This window comes from Mustela nivalis, assembly GCF_964662115.1.
Source record: "Mustela nivalis genome assembly, chromosome: 17".
Lineage (NCBI taxonomy): Eukaryota > Metazoa > Chordata > Mammalia > Carnivora > Mustelidae > Mustela > Mustela nivalis.
The window spans coordinates 27,847,521-27,866,969 of NC_139036.1; the positions used below are offsets into that span (position 1 = coordinate 27,847,521).

Consider the following 19,449-nt stretch of genomic DNA (forward strand, 5'->3'; position numbering starts at 1 on the left):
ACCATTGCTCCTCTGAGTTTATAGAGTTGTGTTTTTTTAATCCCTGCTTCATTTGCCAAGAATAATACCTAAAATTTTTGTATAATTACTGCTTTAGTATGTTACTCCTTATTGCTTGTGTGTAGAGGAGTGCCTGCATTCGTGGATCAGGTATTTAATTTTGAATGTTAAGATTGTGCCCTTATTATTTCAGCACTATTAAAGTAGGTCACAAACTGAGTTGTTAGCGAGGCTCTTCTCTGCCCAGCTCCACAGGCTGTATTGTTCTTGGCAAAATGGCCCTGCTTTACGCTCAGTACTGGCAGTCAGACATCAGCCCTCTCCCTTGTTATCGCCTTTCTGTGACCCTTTCCTTGGAAATAGGATCTCAGGCACAGCAGGTTCCTTGCCTAAGTGGGAGAGGATACAGTAAAGTATGTAAGCCTTCCATTTTCTTATCCCATCTCTATTTTTTTGTTACCTCCTTAGTTTTAATGATGCTATCAAAATGACTTTTTGTTACTAGTTAAAACCCTCTGTGAAGCTCAATTTCAAATGCTTCTCCCTTCTGTTCTAATTACCCTTTTAACTTACTCCTCCTTTATGTCCCCCTGACTGGTCGTTAGCCATTTTCTCAAATCAGCTGTAATTGATTCCTCTGGCATGGAGATAAGGTGACCCACCCAGCATTCATGAGTCATTTTATATGCTCCTGGGTTTACTGTAAAACCCAAGATAGAGGACTAAACCTGTTTTTGTAGTGAGGACATGTGTACTCCTTATAAAGTCATTTGATTAGAACCATATTCAGCACCTGACCTTAAAGTATGAGTGGTCTTCCTTTACCGTAGAGGCCAGTGATCCCATGGAGAAGAAAGAAGAAAGAAGATTGGGTGGAGGGAGGATGTGCATGTTTTTCATTTATTTGTTTTAATCCAGATTTTAAAAATAAAGTTTGTGATGCCTGGGTGGCTCAGTTGGTTAAGTGTCTGACTCCTGATTTTGGCTCAGGTTGTAATCTCAGGGTCATGAGATTGAGCCCTGTGTCAAGAATCCTTGCTCAGCGGGGGGAGTCTGCTGGAGATTCTCTCCTTACCTCTCCTTCTGGCCCTCCCCTGTCCAATAAACAAATCAGTCTTTAAAAAAAAAAAAATAAAGTGTTCTGAGAGAAAGCAGAGGAGACAGGCTGATTTAAGCATGCAGAGAGCCTCTCATGCAGTTGAATTGGTACATCCTGCATAACTACTTTTTTGTCCATATGTTGTTCCTTTCCAGTCAGTCCGTCCCTATCCCACGTGCTATTGTTCATTTTTTATAATGGGGAACAAATTACATGGCAGAAAAATGCAAAAGGCTGTGAAATGTTTCATTGTATTAGAATTTTGAGAATCATTTTTGAAATAAATTGCTTAAGATTTAAAAACATTTTGATTCTCGGGGCGCCTGGGTGGCTCAGTGGGTTAAAGCCTCTGCCTTCAGCTCGGGTCATGATCCCGGGGTCCTGGGATCGAGCCCCACGTCGGGCTCTCTGCTCCGCGGGGAGCCTGCTTTCTCCCCTCTCTCTGCCTGCCTCTCTGCCTGCCTCTCTGCCTCTCTCTCTGTCAAATAAATAAAATCTTTAAAAAAAAAATATTTTGATTCTCATACTCATTAGCATTCACTTCTAAGAAGCAACCTTTAGGCAGGGAGCAGGCACCACATAAAACATTACCTGCCATATTTTCTCTCAACAGCGTCAAAAATGGACGGAAAGGTCAATAATTTGTAAAAATTGCACTGTGCTCCTTTTATGCCATTATTGCAAAACGAGGATTTGTTTTTCTGTTTGTAGATCAGTCCAAACAAGTTGTAGTTGAGTCTCTCTACATCATTAGCTGCTATGGGACCTTAGTGGAGCACATGATGGAGCCACGGCCGCTCAGCACTGCCCCCAAGATTAGTGATGACACCCCACTGGAAGTGATGACCTCACCTCGAGCCAGCTGGACCCTGGTTAGGTAAAACCTCTTTCCATTGTCTTTAGCAGCTTTATTGAGGTATAAAATATTGAAAATCTACAATTTGATATATGTATACAGCTGTGAAACCATCACTGTGATCAACATTATAAGTATGTCCATCACCCCCATAGGTTTTCTTGTGCCTCTTTGCAGTCTCTCCCTCTTGCCCCTCTTCATCCCTACCTTACCCACTGAGCCCCAGGCAACCACTGCTTTCTATCATCAGAGATTAGTTTATAGTTTCTAGAATTTTATATAAATGGAATCATAGTGTGTGTGCTCTTTTTATTTTGTCTTGCTTCTTTCCACCCGGCAAAATTATTTTGATCCATCCCTATTGTTGCATGTATCAGTAATTCCTTTTTTGATTTATAATTTATATATAATACAGTTCACCCTTCTAAAGTGAATTTTCAGTACGTTGTACACCCATCACCACAGTCAATTTTCATCACCCCCGAAAGAAACCCTATACCCATTAGCAGTCTCTCTCCATTTTCACCAAACCCTTCAGCCAATTTGCTTTCTGTCTCTTTGGATCTGCCTACTATGGACATTACATATAAATGGAATCATATAGCATATGACCTTTTTCATCTGATTTTCTTCAGTTAGCATAATGTTTTCAAGGTCCATCCATGTTATAACATGCATCAGAACTTGATTCCTTTTTATGACCAAATAATAGCCCACTGCATGGATATGCCACGTTTTGTGTCCATTTGTTTATTCTTCTCATTTATCCATCAGTAGATGACACTTCCTCTTTTTAGCTGTCATGAATTATGCTGCTGAGAACATTCATGTACAGATTTTTGTGTGATCATGTTTTCAGTTGTCTTTGTTTGCCCCTTTGAGTTAACTTGTCCTTGCATCTTTGTATTACATTTTCCAGAACTTGGTTTTTTTTTTTTTTTTCTATTCCATGTATAGAGCTTTAGTGCTTCCTCTATTTCCAGTCTCATGTTCACTGAAAATAGAAAGTGTATTGGAATAACCATTAAGGGGACTGGAAATGAATATAAGCAGATTGGAAGGTTTCACCAAGATACAATGGCTAAACACTGTAGAAATGTTTATTAAGAATTGGAGCCCTTCTCAAAAGTACATGATCATTAGAATCTTTATAAGCAAGTGTCAAGAGGGAGAAATAAAATCTAGAATAAAACCTGTTCGACACAGTGTATAAGGGTATAGAAGAGACAGAAAAAAATTTGTCCTGACAACTATTGAAGGAAACAGACAAAAATGGATATGAAAATGATCCTTCTCCTTTTGACGTTTTAAAATATTCTTATATTGATTTTTGAAGGCTCCAGCATTCTTTACTACTACTTTACTGGACTAGATTGATCTGATCAATACCTTATTTATCAAGCTATTTAGGAACAGGCAGATCTAATTAAAATTACTGCACCATCATTGTTGAAATAAATGGCTTATTTTGGAACTCAGATTTTAATTAGGTCTGTAATAAGTCAGCCATTAATTTAACTGTGTGGGTTTTTTTTTTTTTTAAGATTTTATTTATTTATTTGACAGACAGATCACAAGTAGGCAGAGAGAGAAATGGAAGCAGGCTCCCCACTGAGCAGAGAGCCCAATGTGGGGCTCGATCCCAGGACCCTGAGATCATGACCTGAGCCGAAGGCAGAGGCTTTAGCCCACTGAGCCACCCAGGCGCCCCTAACTGTGTGGGGTTTTTAAAAGCACTTTTACCTGACTTATTTTATTTTAAAAAATATACACATATTCTGAGAGTAGTGAGCTCCAGCAGTTATCTGAAATTAGGTAAAATTAGAGCTACTTTATCTAGACTTTGAATAACATGCTTCCTCTCTGTCCAGTGCTTTGAATGTCTTGTCTATCCTATTGGAAGGTCTTCTGCTATTAAACCAATATCAGCTCTATGTAATTGTATGAGTCACCACCACCTTTTTTATTCTTTTTAAGCAGATGGCCTTGTATTTTAGGTTTCAGCACTCCCAACAAGTTCACTTTAATGATTACAAAGATAGTGTGAGTTTATATCAATGTCTATAAGTGGTGACAGTGATGTGATTTACATCACATCTATTAACCTTAAATATTAATATTCTTCTGCCGTTTCCTTAGAACTCCTCAATGGAATGAATTGCAACCACCATTTAATGCAAACCACCCTCTGCTCCTTGCTGCAGATGCAGTCCAGTATTATCAGTTCTTGCTTGCTGGCCGTAAGTAGTTTCCATTGTTTTTTTACCTACCGTACAGTGTTTTGAGATTTATCTTTAAATGCTGACTTTTAATGCATTCATGTATATTACTACAGGTCCACAGACCATAGGCCATAAAAATCAGATTGAGGCAAGTAAGATATTTAATATAAATGTAAACGGTAAGCCTTAGTACACATTAAGTATGCCTCTGGCTGTTCATGTTCCATGGCCATGAGATGTACACCTGCAGTTATATAAGTTCATGGGGATATATCTGGTAGTCTTGAAAGTTTTTTTTTTTTAAAGGAGGATACTAGGATATAATAAACTTCATAAAACTTGGTATCTGTTTCTGACATGGAAAAAAAAAAAAGCATGTTTCACTGTGAAAAGTATCAGCCAGGTTTTCTTTCTGTAGATTTTACTGGGAACAGTAAAGTAATGATTGCAACCTCATTGGGTATTTATTTGTTTTTTTACTTTTATATCTAAGCCCTGACATTTATAGAAATTGATCCATATTCTTTCTTCACTTGAGAACATGTACATTGAGGTAGAAACAGCTTATTTTGTAGGGGAGGCATGGAAAGACAATTTAATATTTATTATCCAGTTTATGGTCATAGAATTAAAAATTCTTTACAATTTTAATTTAATTTTGTAGGATTGACTGGATCCTTAATTTAACTTGATGGCTGTGAGTCCTGTATGTTTTTAAGAAACTTCCTAAAAATCAACATTGACATACTTTTAATGGAGTTTTGTTGTATTGAACTTACTATCTTGCCTGGCTGTTTTAGCAGCACGAAGTGAAATAGTTCTAAAACTGTTTTATTTTATGTTTATAATGTGTTATATATTATACTGGAAACAAAATTTACCAACTTTATTTGAAATTTCTAAAAGTCGGTAATTGAACTCGTAGTTGGCAGTCTTGCTCTCTTTTAAAATTGAATTCACTGATTCTTCCAGCATGGATTTACTGAGTGACTTCTCTGTGTCAGGCACTTATGAGTTAAACATGAATAGCATGTTGCTTCTGTTCTCAGTGAATTCACTAATTCGGGAGCAGGTGTTTAATAAAAAAGTAAAATAAAATGAGATAGGTATATCAGTGAACTATGAGTGCAGAATTTCATTTGCCAAAGTCCTCAGAGAGAAGTATATGTAAGTGGTTTTGGGTTCAAGAAGCAGAGTTTACAGGCACCTATAGCTGTTATTAGGTCATGGAAGCATACACTTAGTTCTTATCATTTGAATCATTGAATTAGGAAAAAATGACATTTATACAATATCAAATTTAAATCATAAGAACATATTCCCCCCTACCTCTCAACAGGGGTGAAAATAACCACTGCTATTTTTTCATTTTGAATGAGGTAGAGTTAACCCAGAATAAATCTTCGTTTGCTTTGTTTTGTTATTTTGATAATTTTGTTATTTATTGTGTCCAGTAGGCGAACAGTATATAGGCAAAAAGATACACAGAACAAAAATTAGGGCAAAAACCAAATGCAGCTCTGTACCTTAATTTTTGTGTTCTGGCAAATTAAGCTGATTGACGTTGCTTATTTCAGCAGCTCTAAACACCTTTGTCCAGTTCTCAGAATTACAGAGATCTCTAGGTGCACAGTTTAGAACCACCACTGTAGGTAGTAGCAAGCCACCAAATGTTTTCAGGCACTGGAGTGACACTGTCAGAACTGCATTTTAGAAAGGCACTCTGGCAATGTTGTAATGCGAGGTTCAGAGGAGGGGAGGGGTGTGGAGGAGGCTCAGTGATCCTGGATGAGAGGGCTTCAATTCAGTCTTTATTACGGAAAAGTCAGGACAAACCTGTGAGATGTTGCAGAGTTGGAATACAAAAGAATTAGAGATGATTTGAAAGAAAGGAGTCACTGATAATTCTATGGTTTCTAATGAAAATATGTCATATAAATGCATTTTATGTTAGACCATTCCAGATGGACTAGCCTGGGACAAGGATAAAAAGGCCAGAGTTCCAGTTCCAAATCACCTTTCAATTATTTGATAAATATAAAATATTAATAATAATATTTACTCTTATAAAGGTGTTGTTATGGTCAACAAAGGGATGGGTTTCTGTAAAAACTGTAAACATCCACCCTATACAGAAACTAACTTGAATTTAAATTTTTAAAAAAGGGAAAAAAACCTGTAAAACAGTTTAAGCATCATCTGTATCTTTGTTTCTTATCTCAAAAGTACTGATTTTCAAATAGTAGACTTCAGGGACTTAATAATACCTATTCCGACAATGTGATTCTGATCATGTTGTAATATCTGCTGTGTAAGTCATCGATGTAATTAATTTGTTTTATCTTACTTTGTGAAATACCACTGATATAATTTAGTAGATCTTTAAAAAAACACCTAAGAGATAGGTAATTCTGTAATAATTTTATATTCTTTATATTGATGCCAGAGACACAGAAGTAGCCTGATTTTATTTTATTTTGATTTTAAAGATTTTACTTATTTATTTGACAGAGAGAGAGAAAGAGAGAGAGAACACAAGCAGGGAGAGTGGGAGAGGGAGAAGCAGGCTTCCCACTGAGCAGGGAGCCTGACTTGGGGCTTGATCCCAGAATCCTGGGATCATGACCCCAGCCAAAGGCAGACACCCAATGACTGAGCCACCCAATTGCCCCAGATTAGTCTGATTTTAAAGTCCCCGTTTCCTTAGATAAAGAAAGATAATTTGATTGGGAGTCCTGGACATGCCATATATTACAGGACTGAAGCAATTAAATATGCAAAAGATGGACATCTGCGTCAGAGGAGTAAAAGCCTGAAATATAATTGGTAAAAGCAATGCTAGAGCCAGTTTAGAGAAAATGTCTTTACCTGCCCATCTGTTGAGTCCTTTATATAAGTTAGAGCTTCATTAAGAAGACATTCTTAGTACCCTTTTGCTTTGTCTCTAGTTCCTCTTACTGAAACCATTTGAAAAGATGTTGTGACCTCTTAAAACACAAGTATACCATACCTGATGCCGAGGAGTTTTTTGTTTTACTTAACCATATTGAAAATCACCTCTTACTTCTCAACTTGAAGAATTGATAAATATATTACTGGAAGTATTTTCAGATATAACCATTCGGAGTAAAACTCTAATGCTAATTTGATGTTGCAAGCATTTTCTCAGATGTTGCAAGCTTTTTTTTTTTTTTTTTTGGTGTTGTATTTTGGATCTGTGGATCAAATGAAGCAGACTTGTACAAACTCCGGAAATGATAATAATAGTAGACAAAGCATGATGTAAATGGAAATGGGAAAGAGACTTTGTCTCAGGGAGAAGAGAGTAGGAGAGCAGGATGTTTAGCAAGGAATCCCCACTCCCCTTCCAGCCCTGTAATCATAATAAATACACTCACCGGTGGTTGATAAACAGAGTTCTACATATGTGGCAAAAGAGTAAATGGTGGGGGAAGGGAAGAGAAATCTGCCTGAAACACTAAAGACTTATCACCTAATTTAAAGTGAAGGAAGTCAAAACCAAAATTTTGTGTTTTTAGAAAAACTTTGATTTTTTAGAGAGAGAGCATGATGGGGTGTCAGGTGGGTGGGGAAGGGATAGAGTAAGCAGGCTCCTCTCCTAGCAGCAGACCCACACAGGGCTACGATCTTCTGACCCCGCGATCACAACCTGAGCCTAAATCAAGAGTAAGAAGCTTAAAGAACTCAGCCACCCAAGCACCCCAAATTTTGTGTTCATAACTGTCATGATATTTCCCACCTATATTAATTGAATGGGAATGATACAAAATTAAGGCATTTTGGTTTGTCAGAAATTGACTTATACTAGAATGTTCTTTACATTATGGAGGTGGAGATGTCGTCTTCATTATTAGGTTGAATCATAGATATTACCATTTTGAGTAAGTAAAACAGAAATAAAATATCAGCAAATTCCTATGGTTTTATTGAGTAGATTGGTTAAATGTGCAAAGTGAATGTACAGACAGTAATCTGATCTTAATGTGTAGTTCAGTAAAGGTAAATTCAAGAATCTAATATTAAAAAATTGTTTTGCTTTGGTCATAAGAAATCTCATGAATAGTATATGAAAAGATTATAGCAGAGGAGATTCATAATTTTTGTGTTAATGCTATTTTTTCTCATTTGAAAAAAAATTACATACTATAATTACCTTTTCTAAAATAGGCACTTTTTTCAGTGTATTACTTTGCCAAAAACAAAGATAAACATTAGGAGACTAACAAATGTCATCTAGCCTTGAATATGATCCCAAAATAGACAGTAACTTGTTCTTTTATCCGCTTCAGAGCTTCCCAAATTGTAAATTAAAGATAGGGCTTAGTGAATTGACTTGGGAAAGTTTTATTTAGGGGAAAAAGAATGTTTCCTCCTTTTCTTCCAGGTAATTTGGCAGCAGCAGTATTTTTAAATTGCTGACATAAACTGGCTTTGTTGGGGGGGTGGTGTCAGACTTTGAATTTCTGAAGTAATCCCTGGGTATGTGAGAGGTTCCTCCCTAAACTCATGGAGTTTTCTTTGTTAAGTGGTAACAAGGGATCATTCAACAGAAACACAGCTTTGATATACAATAAAAAGGTGATCAGGAGCCATAGAACCTCTCTGTTTTACTGGGGATATAATTGTTTTCCTCTACCTTTGAAAGCATTATAGGAAAGTTGAGGAGAACCTTTGACACCATATGGAAAGGAATGAAAAACACAGAGGATGGTTAAAACATATATGTTTCAGACATGTACATTTCGGTTGGATTTAAAACTTTTTTATATATGAAAGTAATATTTTTTTTATTGGGTATTTCTTGAGGCTCCCTTTGAGACTGACCATTCCTCTGAAACAACAACAAATAATAGAATATGTAAAACAACCATTTTCAAGTCACTGGACACCAGGGAATGAAGGACAGGGTTTCTGGGAGATGGGAAGCAAAGGAGGCAAAAGGCTTACAACTGCCTGTAGTTATTGCCTTGCAGGAGTCTGTGGGCCACGCTGCAGTAGCAGGGGTTGGGGGTGTGTGTGTGCAAGTGGAATACAGGGAAGATGGAGCGGAGAGTCCAGTAAGACCAAGGAAGAGCACTTATCAGCAAACTATTATGAACTATTATTGTAAATAAAGTTTTACTCCAACAGCCTTGCCATTTCATTTCTCTGTTGTTTATGACTACTTTAAAATTATAACCACAGGTTTGAGTCATCATGACCCACAAAGCCCTGTTTACTGTCTGTTAACTCCTAACCTAGAATTTGCGGAATACACCATCAGAGAGAAGGGGTCTGTACAGAATGTGAGCTCTGAAGATCTGCAGAGAGTCCACAACACAGTATTGGTGGTTGTAGGAAACTGCCGGAAGCCAAGGAAATAACCATCAGAGAGTCCTAGAGGGCACAGAGCCTGGAGCTCACACATGGTCAGGAATCGTGACACTACAGCAGTTCTTATAATTGTATTCTGTGTGTTTAAGAAGTTAAATGGAGACATGGGAAATTTTAAAGATTCACATCAAAGTTCTAGATAAGAAAGCCTAAATCTGAAAGCTGCGCTTTGTATAAGATGAGTATAAATTAGGAATTGCAGAGGAAAATATTAGTGAACTCGAAGATAGACCAAGAGAAATTATCCAAAGTGAAACACCAAAAAAACCAGTATTTTAAATAGCTTCACAGAGCTGTGGGATAATCCTATGCTTGAAATCAGAGTCTCTGAAGGAGGGGTGGTATGACAAGCGAAATGGCCCAAAAATGTCCAAATCTGATACAAACTATAAATTCACAGATCCACAAAGGTCAATAAATCTCAAACACAGGGAACTTAAAGAAAACTCTACCAAGGTATATTGTAATCAAATTGCTCAAAATCATTTAAAAAGGGAAAAATCTTAAAAGCAGCAAGAGGGAAATAAAGACGTTATATCCCAAGGCAGAAGTGATAGGAATGACAGATTTAAGTACTGAAAGGAAGCACCTGTTAATCTAGATTTCTGTGCTCCTCCCCCATCCTTCAAAATGAAAGAACATTTTTTTCAGATATATGAAAGATTTAAAAATGATCAGCAATAGTCATGCTCTATATGGCATGTTAAAGGAAGTCCTTCAAGCAGAAGAAAAATGATACTAGATAGAAAGGAATGAAGAACACTGAAAATGGTTTAAAATATACAATATGGGAAGGGTTTTGGTAATGGTTTATGACTCTTTAAAATAAAATTTACTGGGGTGCCTGTGTGGCTCAGTCGGTTAAGTGTCTGTGTTTGGCTTAGGTCATGATCTCAGTGTCTTGGGATTGAGCCCCGCATTAGGCTCTCTGGTCAGTGGGAGCCTGCTTCTCCCTCTCCTTCTGCCTGGCTCTCTGCCTACTTGTGATCTCTCTCTCTCTGTGTCAAATAAATAAAATTTTTAAAATAAAATTTACTCTTTGGGCTCCTGGGTGGCTCAGTCCATTGAGCATCTGACTTTTGGTTTCAGCTCAGTCATGATCTCAGGGTCGTGGGATCCAGCCCCACATAAGCTGCTGTCCTCCCATGAAGGCTGTTTAAGATACCCTCCCTCTCCCTCCACCCCTTCCCAGCGTGCTGTCTCTCTTAAAATTAATTAATTAGTTGTTAATACAAAAACAGTATCCATTTATTGAGGTCTTTAAAATACACATATAAATACATATACACATGAATGTGTGTATATATGTATATATATGGTGTGTGTGTATGTGTGCATAATGTATGTCAATAGTAGCATTAAGGCCAAGAGTATGGGAAATGGTACTATTGTAAGGTTTTGTTTTTGTTTTTTAATTTATTTGAGACAGAGAGAGAGAAACAGACCCCCTGCTCAGCAGGGAGCAGGAGACTCCCCACTGAGGGAGAAGCAGATTCTGCTAAGCAGGGAGTCTGATGTGGAACTCAGTCCCAGGACTCCAAGATCATGACCTGAGATGTTTCTGAGCCACCCAGGTGCCCTTTTTTAAGGTTTTTAGAATGTATATGAGTGGTATAACATGACTTGAAGGTAAACTGTGATGTGTATAACAAAATATATGTGATGTATGTAATGAAACCAAAAGCAACCAACACAAAGAAAGGAAATAAAAGGAAAACAAATAAGCAAGATGATGTAACCCTGAGAGTATCAGCACTCATATTAGTTATAAATAGTCTGAACATCCAAGAAAAAAATCGCCTGGGTGGCTCAGTGGGTTAAGCCGCTGCCTTCGGCTCGGGTCATGATCTCAGGGTCCTAGGATCGAGTCCCGCATCGGGCTCTCTGCTCAGCGGGGAGCCTGCTTCCTCCTCTCTCTCTCTCTCTGCCTGCCTCTCTGTCTACTTGTGATCTCTCTCTGTCAAATAAATAAATAAAATCTTAAAAAAAAAAAAGATTGTCAAGTTGTATTTTAAAAAAACCAACTATATTGACGCTTAGGAGAAACATACTTTAAATCCTGAGTTACTACATTAATATCAGACTACTTAGAATATTCTACAACGGTAGAATACACATTCTTTTCAAGTGCACAGCAAACAGTGACAAGGATAGACCATCTTCTGGGCCATCAAACATGTCTTAATAAATTGAAGAGCTATCAACTCATACAATGTGTATATTCTCTGGCCACAATGGAATCAAATAAGAAATGAATAACAGATCTTTGGAAAATCCACAAATATTTGGAAACTAAACAACATACTTCTAAATAATACATGGTTCACAGAGGAAATCAAAAGGGAAATTAGAAATTATTTTGAACTGAATGAAAATGACAACAGAACAGAGCCATATCTTAGAATACTATTCAGGGAAAAAAGGTGGATTGCAGTATAAATACATGCAACAAATTGGATGAATCTCAAGGGCATTATGCCAAATGAAAAGGCCAATCTCAAAGGTTTGCTTACTACACATTTTAAAAACACCAAGAGCAGAAAGGATTCCATTTATATAACATTCTCAAAACGACAAAGTTAGAGAGGTGAACGACAAATTAGTTTTGACCAGGGTTTAGAGACAGAATGGAAGGGAAGGTGTTGGATGTGATTATAAAGGGTTAGGTAGATCTTTGTGGTGAAGACATAGCTCCATATCCTGATTATAGTTGAGGTTCCACAAATAAACATGCTACAAAATTGGATAGGACTCCATACAAACACACAAGCAACACACATACACACCCTCACACAAATGAGTGTATATAAAACTATGTATATAAAACTGGTGAGTGAATAAAGTCTTGGATTGTACCAATGGTAATTTCCTCGTTTTGAAACTAGGTGAAGGCTATACAAGACTGTGCTGTACTATTTTGTAACTTCTTATGAATCTGTAATCATTTCAGAATAAAAACTTTAAAGAAAAATAGAAAAATATGTGGCATGGCACTACCTCAGTACTCAAGAGTAATTTTATAGGACTAAATAATACCTACTGTTATGAAAGCAATGAACTCAGCTTCCACATTCAGAAACTCGAAAAGGTAGAGCAAATTAAAGCAAAAGGAAGGACATGATAGAGATCAGGGTAGAAATAAAAACATATAAACAATAGATAAAATAGAAGTAATATAGAAAAACAAAAAAATCAGTAAAACTATAGTGTCTTAGTGGTTTTTTCCTGCTGTGATTTGTGGGAATCTTGGACTTGTGGATTTATTTTTTCCTGAAATTTGAACATTTTTATGCAGTTACATGTTCAAATATTGTTTTCTGTCACTCCCCTTTTCTCCTTTTGTGACTCCAGTTATATGTATATGGACCACCTGATATTTTCCCAGCTTACTGTTCAATTTTTAAAATTTTTTGTTCGATCTTTAAAATACTTTTCTCTCTGATTTTGTATAATTTGTATTTCTGTATGTTTAAATGCATCAAGTTTTCTACTTTGCCTAATCTGCTGTTAAATTTATTCAGCATTTTTTTCATTTCAGATATCCTATTTTTCATCCCTAGAAGTCCCAGTTGCGTCTTTTTTTATGTCTTTCATTTCTTTCCTTATCATGTACGTGTTTGAACACATGGAGCATTTATTTTATAATAGCTGTTTTAGAATCCCCATGTTCTAATGACTTTTACCACTATGATGTTTCTTGGAGGTTTTTCTGTTGATCGATTTTTTTTTCTAGGTCTGGGTTGTATTTTTCTGCTTCTTTATATACCTAATGATTTTTGATTGGATGCTAGACATTTTCAGTTTCATGTTGTTAAGTGGTGGATTGTTCTTTACTCCAAAGAAGCATTCATAGTACTTGGAATAAATTTGATTCTTGCCATGCTTATTCTTAAGCCTTGCTATGGAGGGTTCAAAGTAGGCTTTTCCTTAGGCCTAATTTAGTTATTTTAGAAGATAATGTAAATCTAGTCTCTCTTATATAGCTCGTAATGGAAATGTAAGATCATAACTATTTTTTAAACCTCAGATGCTTAAATCCTACGTATTACCTTTACCTTGCATTATACCAGCTACGCACTTTTACTTTTGGCACTTACTACTTTTGTCTCTAACATAAAGACAAGTAAGAAACATAACATGCGAGTTTCTGTAGCACATTGTGATATGTGCTATGTTAATAGCTTGAATTAATTGATATAGAAATTCAAAGAAGGAAGAAGTTACTTATTAGTGAGGATGGAGAGAAGTGGCTAAGGAGGTTGCATCTGTGGGATTTGGGACTCTGTGAGGTAACTGAAGAAAAGTGAGGAGGAAGGGGGTGACTGGCTTGGGCAATAGGTTATGCGATTCATTGCAACACTAAGGGAACTATGTTGAAAAGTGTAGGACAGAGAATTGGTGATTGCAGTGTGGCTTCTGTTTCGGTGCATGTTATATATCCTGGCAGTTGTGTTCAGTAAGCTTTTAGAAATAATCTCCGAACTTCCATGTGTGTTTACAGATTTCAGTTCCCTTCTGGAGCTTTTTGGGGATGTAATTGGTAATTCAAGTACACTTTCTATGAAATAATCTTATCCCGGAAAAAAACAGAAGTGATGAAGTTCCATTATGATACCCTAGACAGCATGACATGTAAGGACGCAGTATTAGTCACTCTAAAAGCTCCAATCAGAGCCTTACTTTAAAGTATTAGTGTTGGTTTGACAAAAATCTTGGTTTTATGATCCTGAAGAGAACTAAGTCATTCTGAGTTTCTTTTGAATAGCTGGGCTCTCTACCGGTATATCTGTTTTTAAAAGATGTTATTCCTTTACTAATCTCTTAGACTTCACTAGCACTTTTTAGTCTTTACATATAATGAAGTAGAGAGTAACTAAAGCTGGTATTGAGATTTATCTTACCTATCAAGTATGAAAATAAGATGTCAACAATGCACTTAAGGTTGGAGTCTAGAGATTTTGATTGCTAACAAAGTTTTGTACTGCTCTCCTACCAGCAATAACCATGAGAATATAAATTGCAAATCTTTTCCTTGTAATATAAAGTCACACTTATGAGTTTAGAATGAACTATTTGAGGATATTTTACTATTCTGTTGTTTTGTTGGTTTTACAGTACAACGGTGATAATATTTTGAATGTATTGGTACAAAGAGGAAAAAAAATTGTTGGTCTTATCTACCATGGTCATTGTCAGTGCCCCGGAAAAGCAATTAAATATGCAGCACTTCTCTGGGCTGCTCTCTTTCGAATGTCACATTAGATTTAACTTAACATCCTGGATTGCATCGCTATTGTGGTATGTACTGAGTATGATGGAGGTACTCAACAATATTTCCTTGCATTGTCCATAATAAATATTTGCCCAAGTGTGGGTAGGGTGGAAGGGGAAGAAAGAAATGTTTTTCTCTTGTAGAGGAAACTTGTAATGCAGGACTTATTTAAAGAGTATTTATAGTCCATTGTTGGTCATTGGGTGTGTCATACTCCTCCATCCAGGTCTGAATATCTGAGTTAGTTAAGAAACCACTTCAGATTGAATTATATTTGATGATTTCTCTTAGTTATACTTAATTTTATTAACTGACACGTCCATCCACAGCAAGATAGTTTTAGTGAAATGAATGGTATTTTTCTTCAGGATGCTAAAAGTTTAAGACGTGTTAACCGTGAATTTAGCCGTTATATGTGTTGTATAACTTGAGGAACATTATAAATTTAAATACCTTTTCTTCAATGAAAAGATGTTGAATGGTTAAATGAAAGTACCACCAGCAATCGGCAAACTTTACAAATGATGGATTGAAAAGTTTGGATTAGATTACCCTTTTCCCTTCTTCCTTTTTTTTTTTGTCTGTGGGAGCCATACTTCTTATTTATACCCAAATCTATTCAGGGGTATTCACATCTATGGAATAGTTCCTTGGTTTTTCTGTCCTTGCTGATTTATCGTTGAGATATATCAACATCAGAAATCCTTTCTGTTACATTCTAATGACCTGTCTGCTCCTTTCTGAAGTAAATCTTGACTTTTCTGTAATTTGCTTTAGCATTTACTATTTGCGGCAAAAAACAGTTTACATGTCAATCCACCTTCCTTTCTTAATTGTCCTTAAAATTCAAAAAGAAATAAAAGGAAAGTTTTTATAAAGGACTGTTTTGTATTTTTAAATGTCTTTCTTTATTTTACACAGTTGTAAGTGATGCTAGTATCTTCATGTTCTTTAAGTTGTTTTATGACTTGCTTTCTTTCAGGTACAGGTGAGAGTGTACATTCTTTTCTATGGACACCACTATCATTATTTCTTACTTGGCAGGTTGACTAGGATAGGACATGGATTCTGATAGATTAAAGAAAAATCATCTATGGGTCATAAAGCCACTAGTCTATGCATATCTCTGTTTCTGATGTAATTTATTGTGTCCCACCTGAGTTTAAGGTTCATATATTGAGATACTGATATCCCTGAATGTGCATTTTGTTATTGGGTAGCAGGAATATAGGATGGAGGGAATGGGGTTATCTGTTTGCCCTTTTCTTCAAAAATAAGGAGCTAGAACAGAATGATCTGTGTCTGCTTACCTGCGATAATATAATGGGTTGATATTGGCAGGAGCTTGTGGTTTGATGTGCCATCACTTCCATCAGTAAGGTTAATTGCTAACAAATGACTAAATGGGAATTTAGGGGGAATGCTACAGCTGTCTGCTATGTTAGTGGTAACAGGAGTTCTGGCGCCATTTCAGGGTCGCTATTTGTGTCTGTCTATCAGAGTTAGAATACAGTTGTTTCTCTCAGTTTCAGCCTTCTCTATAGAATTTCTGTCAATTGTTTGACTCCATTAAGTGTGGAGAGGAAATAAAAGCCTGAATGACCAATCCACCAGGGGCTATGGATAGACCCTTTCTTTGTCCATACTCAGAGCATTGCATTAGGTCTCATTATCCATTTATAATAAGTGACCTTTGCCCCCTGGGTCATTGAAAAATATTCAGTGTGCTTTTCTGACACATAGGGCACCTTTCTCAGCAGACACATGAAACAATGGGACGTCTGGTAGTCTGGAGGCCTCGTACACATTGCAGGTTTTAAAATACACAGCCTTGTGCCAAATCACTTCGGCTTTTTTTTTTTTTTTTTTCCCTCTGCTCTTGCATGGTTCATAAATGGCTAAGGGGAGTCTGATGTCTGAAAGATGAATGTGGTGTTCCTTTTCTTTCTTGTAATAAAAAAAAATTTTTCCCCATGTTTTTTAGTTTTGTTTTCTAGAAAGTTTGCCTTTATCTATGTTTTTATATTTTCTGTTAGAGAAATAGAGGTTTGGATGTAGTGCATGGAGAGGGCCATCATCTTTAGACAGTGTTTGCCAGTTATGCCCAGGAGCTGTGGGGGCTATCTGTGACATGTTAAAAACCTGTCTTCTAGTCCTCTGCTCTGCCAAACTGGTAGTGGTGAAATCTCCCCATGAAAAGTTTGGCTGGGGTACCTGGGTGGCTTTGTCGGTTAAGCGTCCGACTCTTGATTTTGGCTCAGGTCATGATTTCAGGGTTGTAAGACTGAGCTTCACCTTGGGCTCTGCACTGGGTGTGGAACCTGCTTGAGATTCTCTTTCTCCTGTATTTGCCCCTCACCACCCCACACTCGCTTGCTCTCTCTTTAGGAAGAAAAAGAGGGAAAGAAGGATGAATGGGTAGGAAGGAAGGAAGGAAGAGTTTAGGAAGGATTTGACCCTTTCTTGGTCATTATAGTCCAGATTTCTTCTGTGATGTGAACTTGGACCCCCTGACAAAAAGCCTGGAACATCTGATTGTTCTGTCTCTAGCTCCTGGAGTGTAGAAAGACCTGGAAAAAGATGGAGATAGCATAGCAGTGAGTAGATGAAATATATTTATAAAGTCAAATCCAGAGCTTCCCACTGCGGAAAGTGAAGGTCAGCCTTCCGAGAAGCTTCACTACCAGTAACTAACTGTGTGGCCTTAGTACAGTGTCTGTGTTAAGTACTGGTAGATAGGTGTATTTGCCTGAAGAATGTTGGGATAGGAAAAAATAAAGGATTGAGACTACTTCCTTAGCAATCCATATGAAGAAGTTTTTGGAATAGTGGAAAATGTTTATAGAAATATTTTTAAGTTTAAAATTCATACATTTCATTAATAAAGCCTTGTTCCTCTTGTAGAACCATACTTAGTTTACATTTAGTGTCACATGTATCGGTTTGCTGACTTCGTTAAAAAAACATATGAGAGGGGTGCGTAGGTGGCTCAGTGGATTAAGCCCTTGCCTTCGGCTCAGGTCATGATCTCAGGGTCCTGGGATTGAGCTCCACATCGGGCTCTCTCCTCAGCAGGGACCCTGCTCCCCCCACCACCTGCCTCTCTGCCTATTTGTGATATGTGTCTGTCAAATAAATAAATACAATCTTAAAAAAAATAAAAACATATGAGATACACAGGGATTCAGAGAAACCCAGCTCATTACAAGGAATCAGCAGCCACACTGTCCAGGGGAACCCAGCTGTCTTTATTCCAGCAAAATAGTTTTCCTGTTAATTGATGTGCTATATAGCATGCTCTTAGATATTGGGACATAGAGGTGTTAGCTCCAGAGAATGACCTTTGAGTTCCAGTACAGATTTTTCTCTCCAAACCAGTTATGGAAAACCACATATGGTTGACCCTTGAACAACATGGGTTTAAACTGCGTGGGTCTACTTATATGTAAATTTTTTATAGTATAATACTGTAAACATATTTTTTCTTCCTTATGATTTTCTAAATATTTTTTCTAGCTAATTTTATTGTGAGAATATAGTATATAATACATGTACAAAATATGTGTTGACTATTGGTAAGCTTTCTGGTCACAGTAGGCAATTAGTAGTAAATTTTGGGGTAATCAAAAGTTATGCATGGATTTTTGACTGGGGGGCTTTGGCACCCCAAACTCTGTTTTGCTCAAGGGTCAACTGTAGTTGTCAGAACCCTCTCCATGACAAGAATTAATATATTAACTGGATTATAGCACCATTTGACAAATTGCTTACTAAATACATCAAAATTGATTGGACATTCTGTATTTGAATTGACAAATGGCTGCATTAAGAGAAGGAGGGAAATCCATTAATTATAGCTGCTCTCAACCATAGGAAATATAATCACATAAATATGGATTTTGTTAAAACAAAAATCTCTATTTTATGGTAGTGTTACTTATGTGTGTATCTACACTTCTTTGCCATTAACAGAAGGACTGCTCTTACCTACTGTCTTTTAACCGATACAAAAATAATGATTTCTGCTGTATTATAGGTTTCAGGCTCTACTAATTGCAGAATAGTTTTTAGTTATTTTTCCAGAAAAGTGGAAAAAAATAGGCAAACTCTATAGTTGAGACTTTCTGCTCAATTCTTCATTTTATCTCTATTTACATCTGCATTCTCATTTTATTTAAGTCAAATTTATTTACTTTTGCTTTGATGCTGTGTAGGCTTTTTATCATCACTGAATTTCTCCTTTTTAGAAAAAAAATTTTCTCATGATCTGTCTTAATAAAGGTAACCACCCAGTGACCGAGGCATAAAGGTTGTGGGTGAATGCCATAGATTGTCTCTCTACAGTTAGAATCTGTTCTCCTTATTGTTGTCATATGACAGGAGGCTTTTTGCCATGTGATTTTGTGGAACTTGGTAGAGAGACGAGAAACACTGAATTGCCTTCATTGCTTTTATACCATCAGTTTCTTGCCTTTTCTACTATGCTTTCTTTGTATTTTATGACCACATGAAGAACATCAGAATCACTCTTATATGATGTCAAGTCTGGGTCAGAGCTGAGATTTATAAGGAGTATTTTGAAGCTAGTGGTTTATTTATTTATTTA

The 19,449-nt window shown here is 36.7% G+C and overlaps 1 protein-coding gene across 13 annotated transcripts in view; it reads left to right on the forward strand.

Annotated features, from left to right (window-relative positions):
• BCAS3 (BCAS3 microtubule associated cell migration factor) overlaps positions 1 to 19,449 on the forward strand; it is a 584,337-nt gene that overhangs the window by 284,908 nt on the left and 279,980 nt on the right. For all 13 annotated transcript variants that reach the window (XR_014304944.1, XM_082707501.1, XM_082707499.1 and 10 more), the window contains 2 exons: positions 1,811 to 1,976; positions 4,095 to 4,195. Coding sequence is in view for 12 of the 13 variants with exons in the window: in XM_082707501.1 (XP_082563627.1) it covers positions 1,811 to 1,976; positions 4,095 to 4,195 (267 nt within the window). In the remaining variant the exon portion in view is untranslated. The remainder of the gene's footprint in view (positions 1 to 1,810; positions 1,977 to 4,094; positions 4,196 to 19,449) is intronic.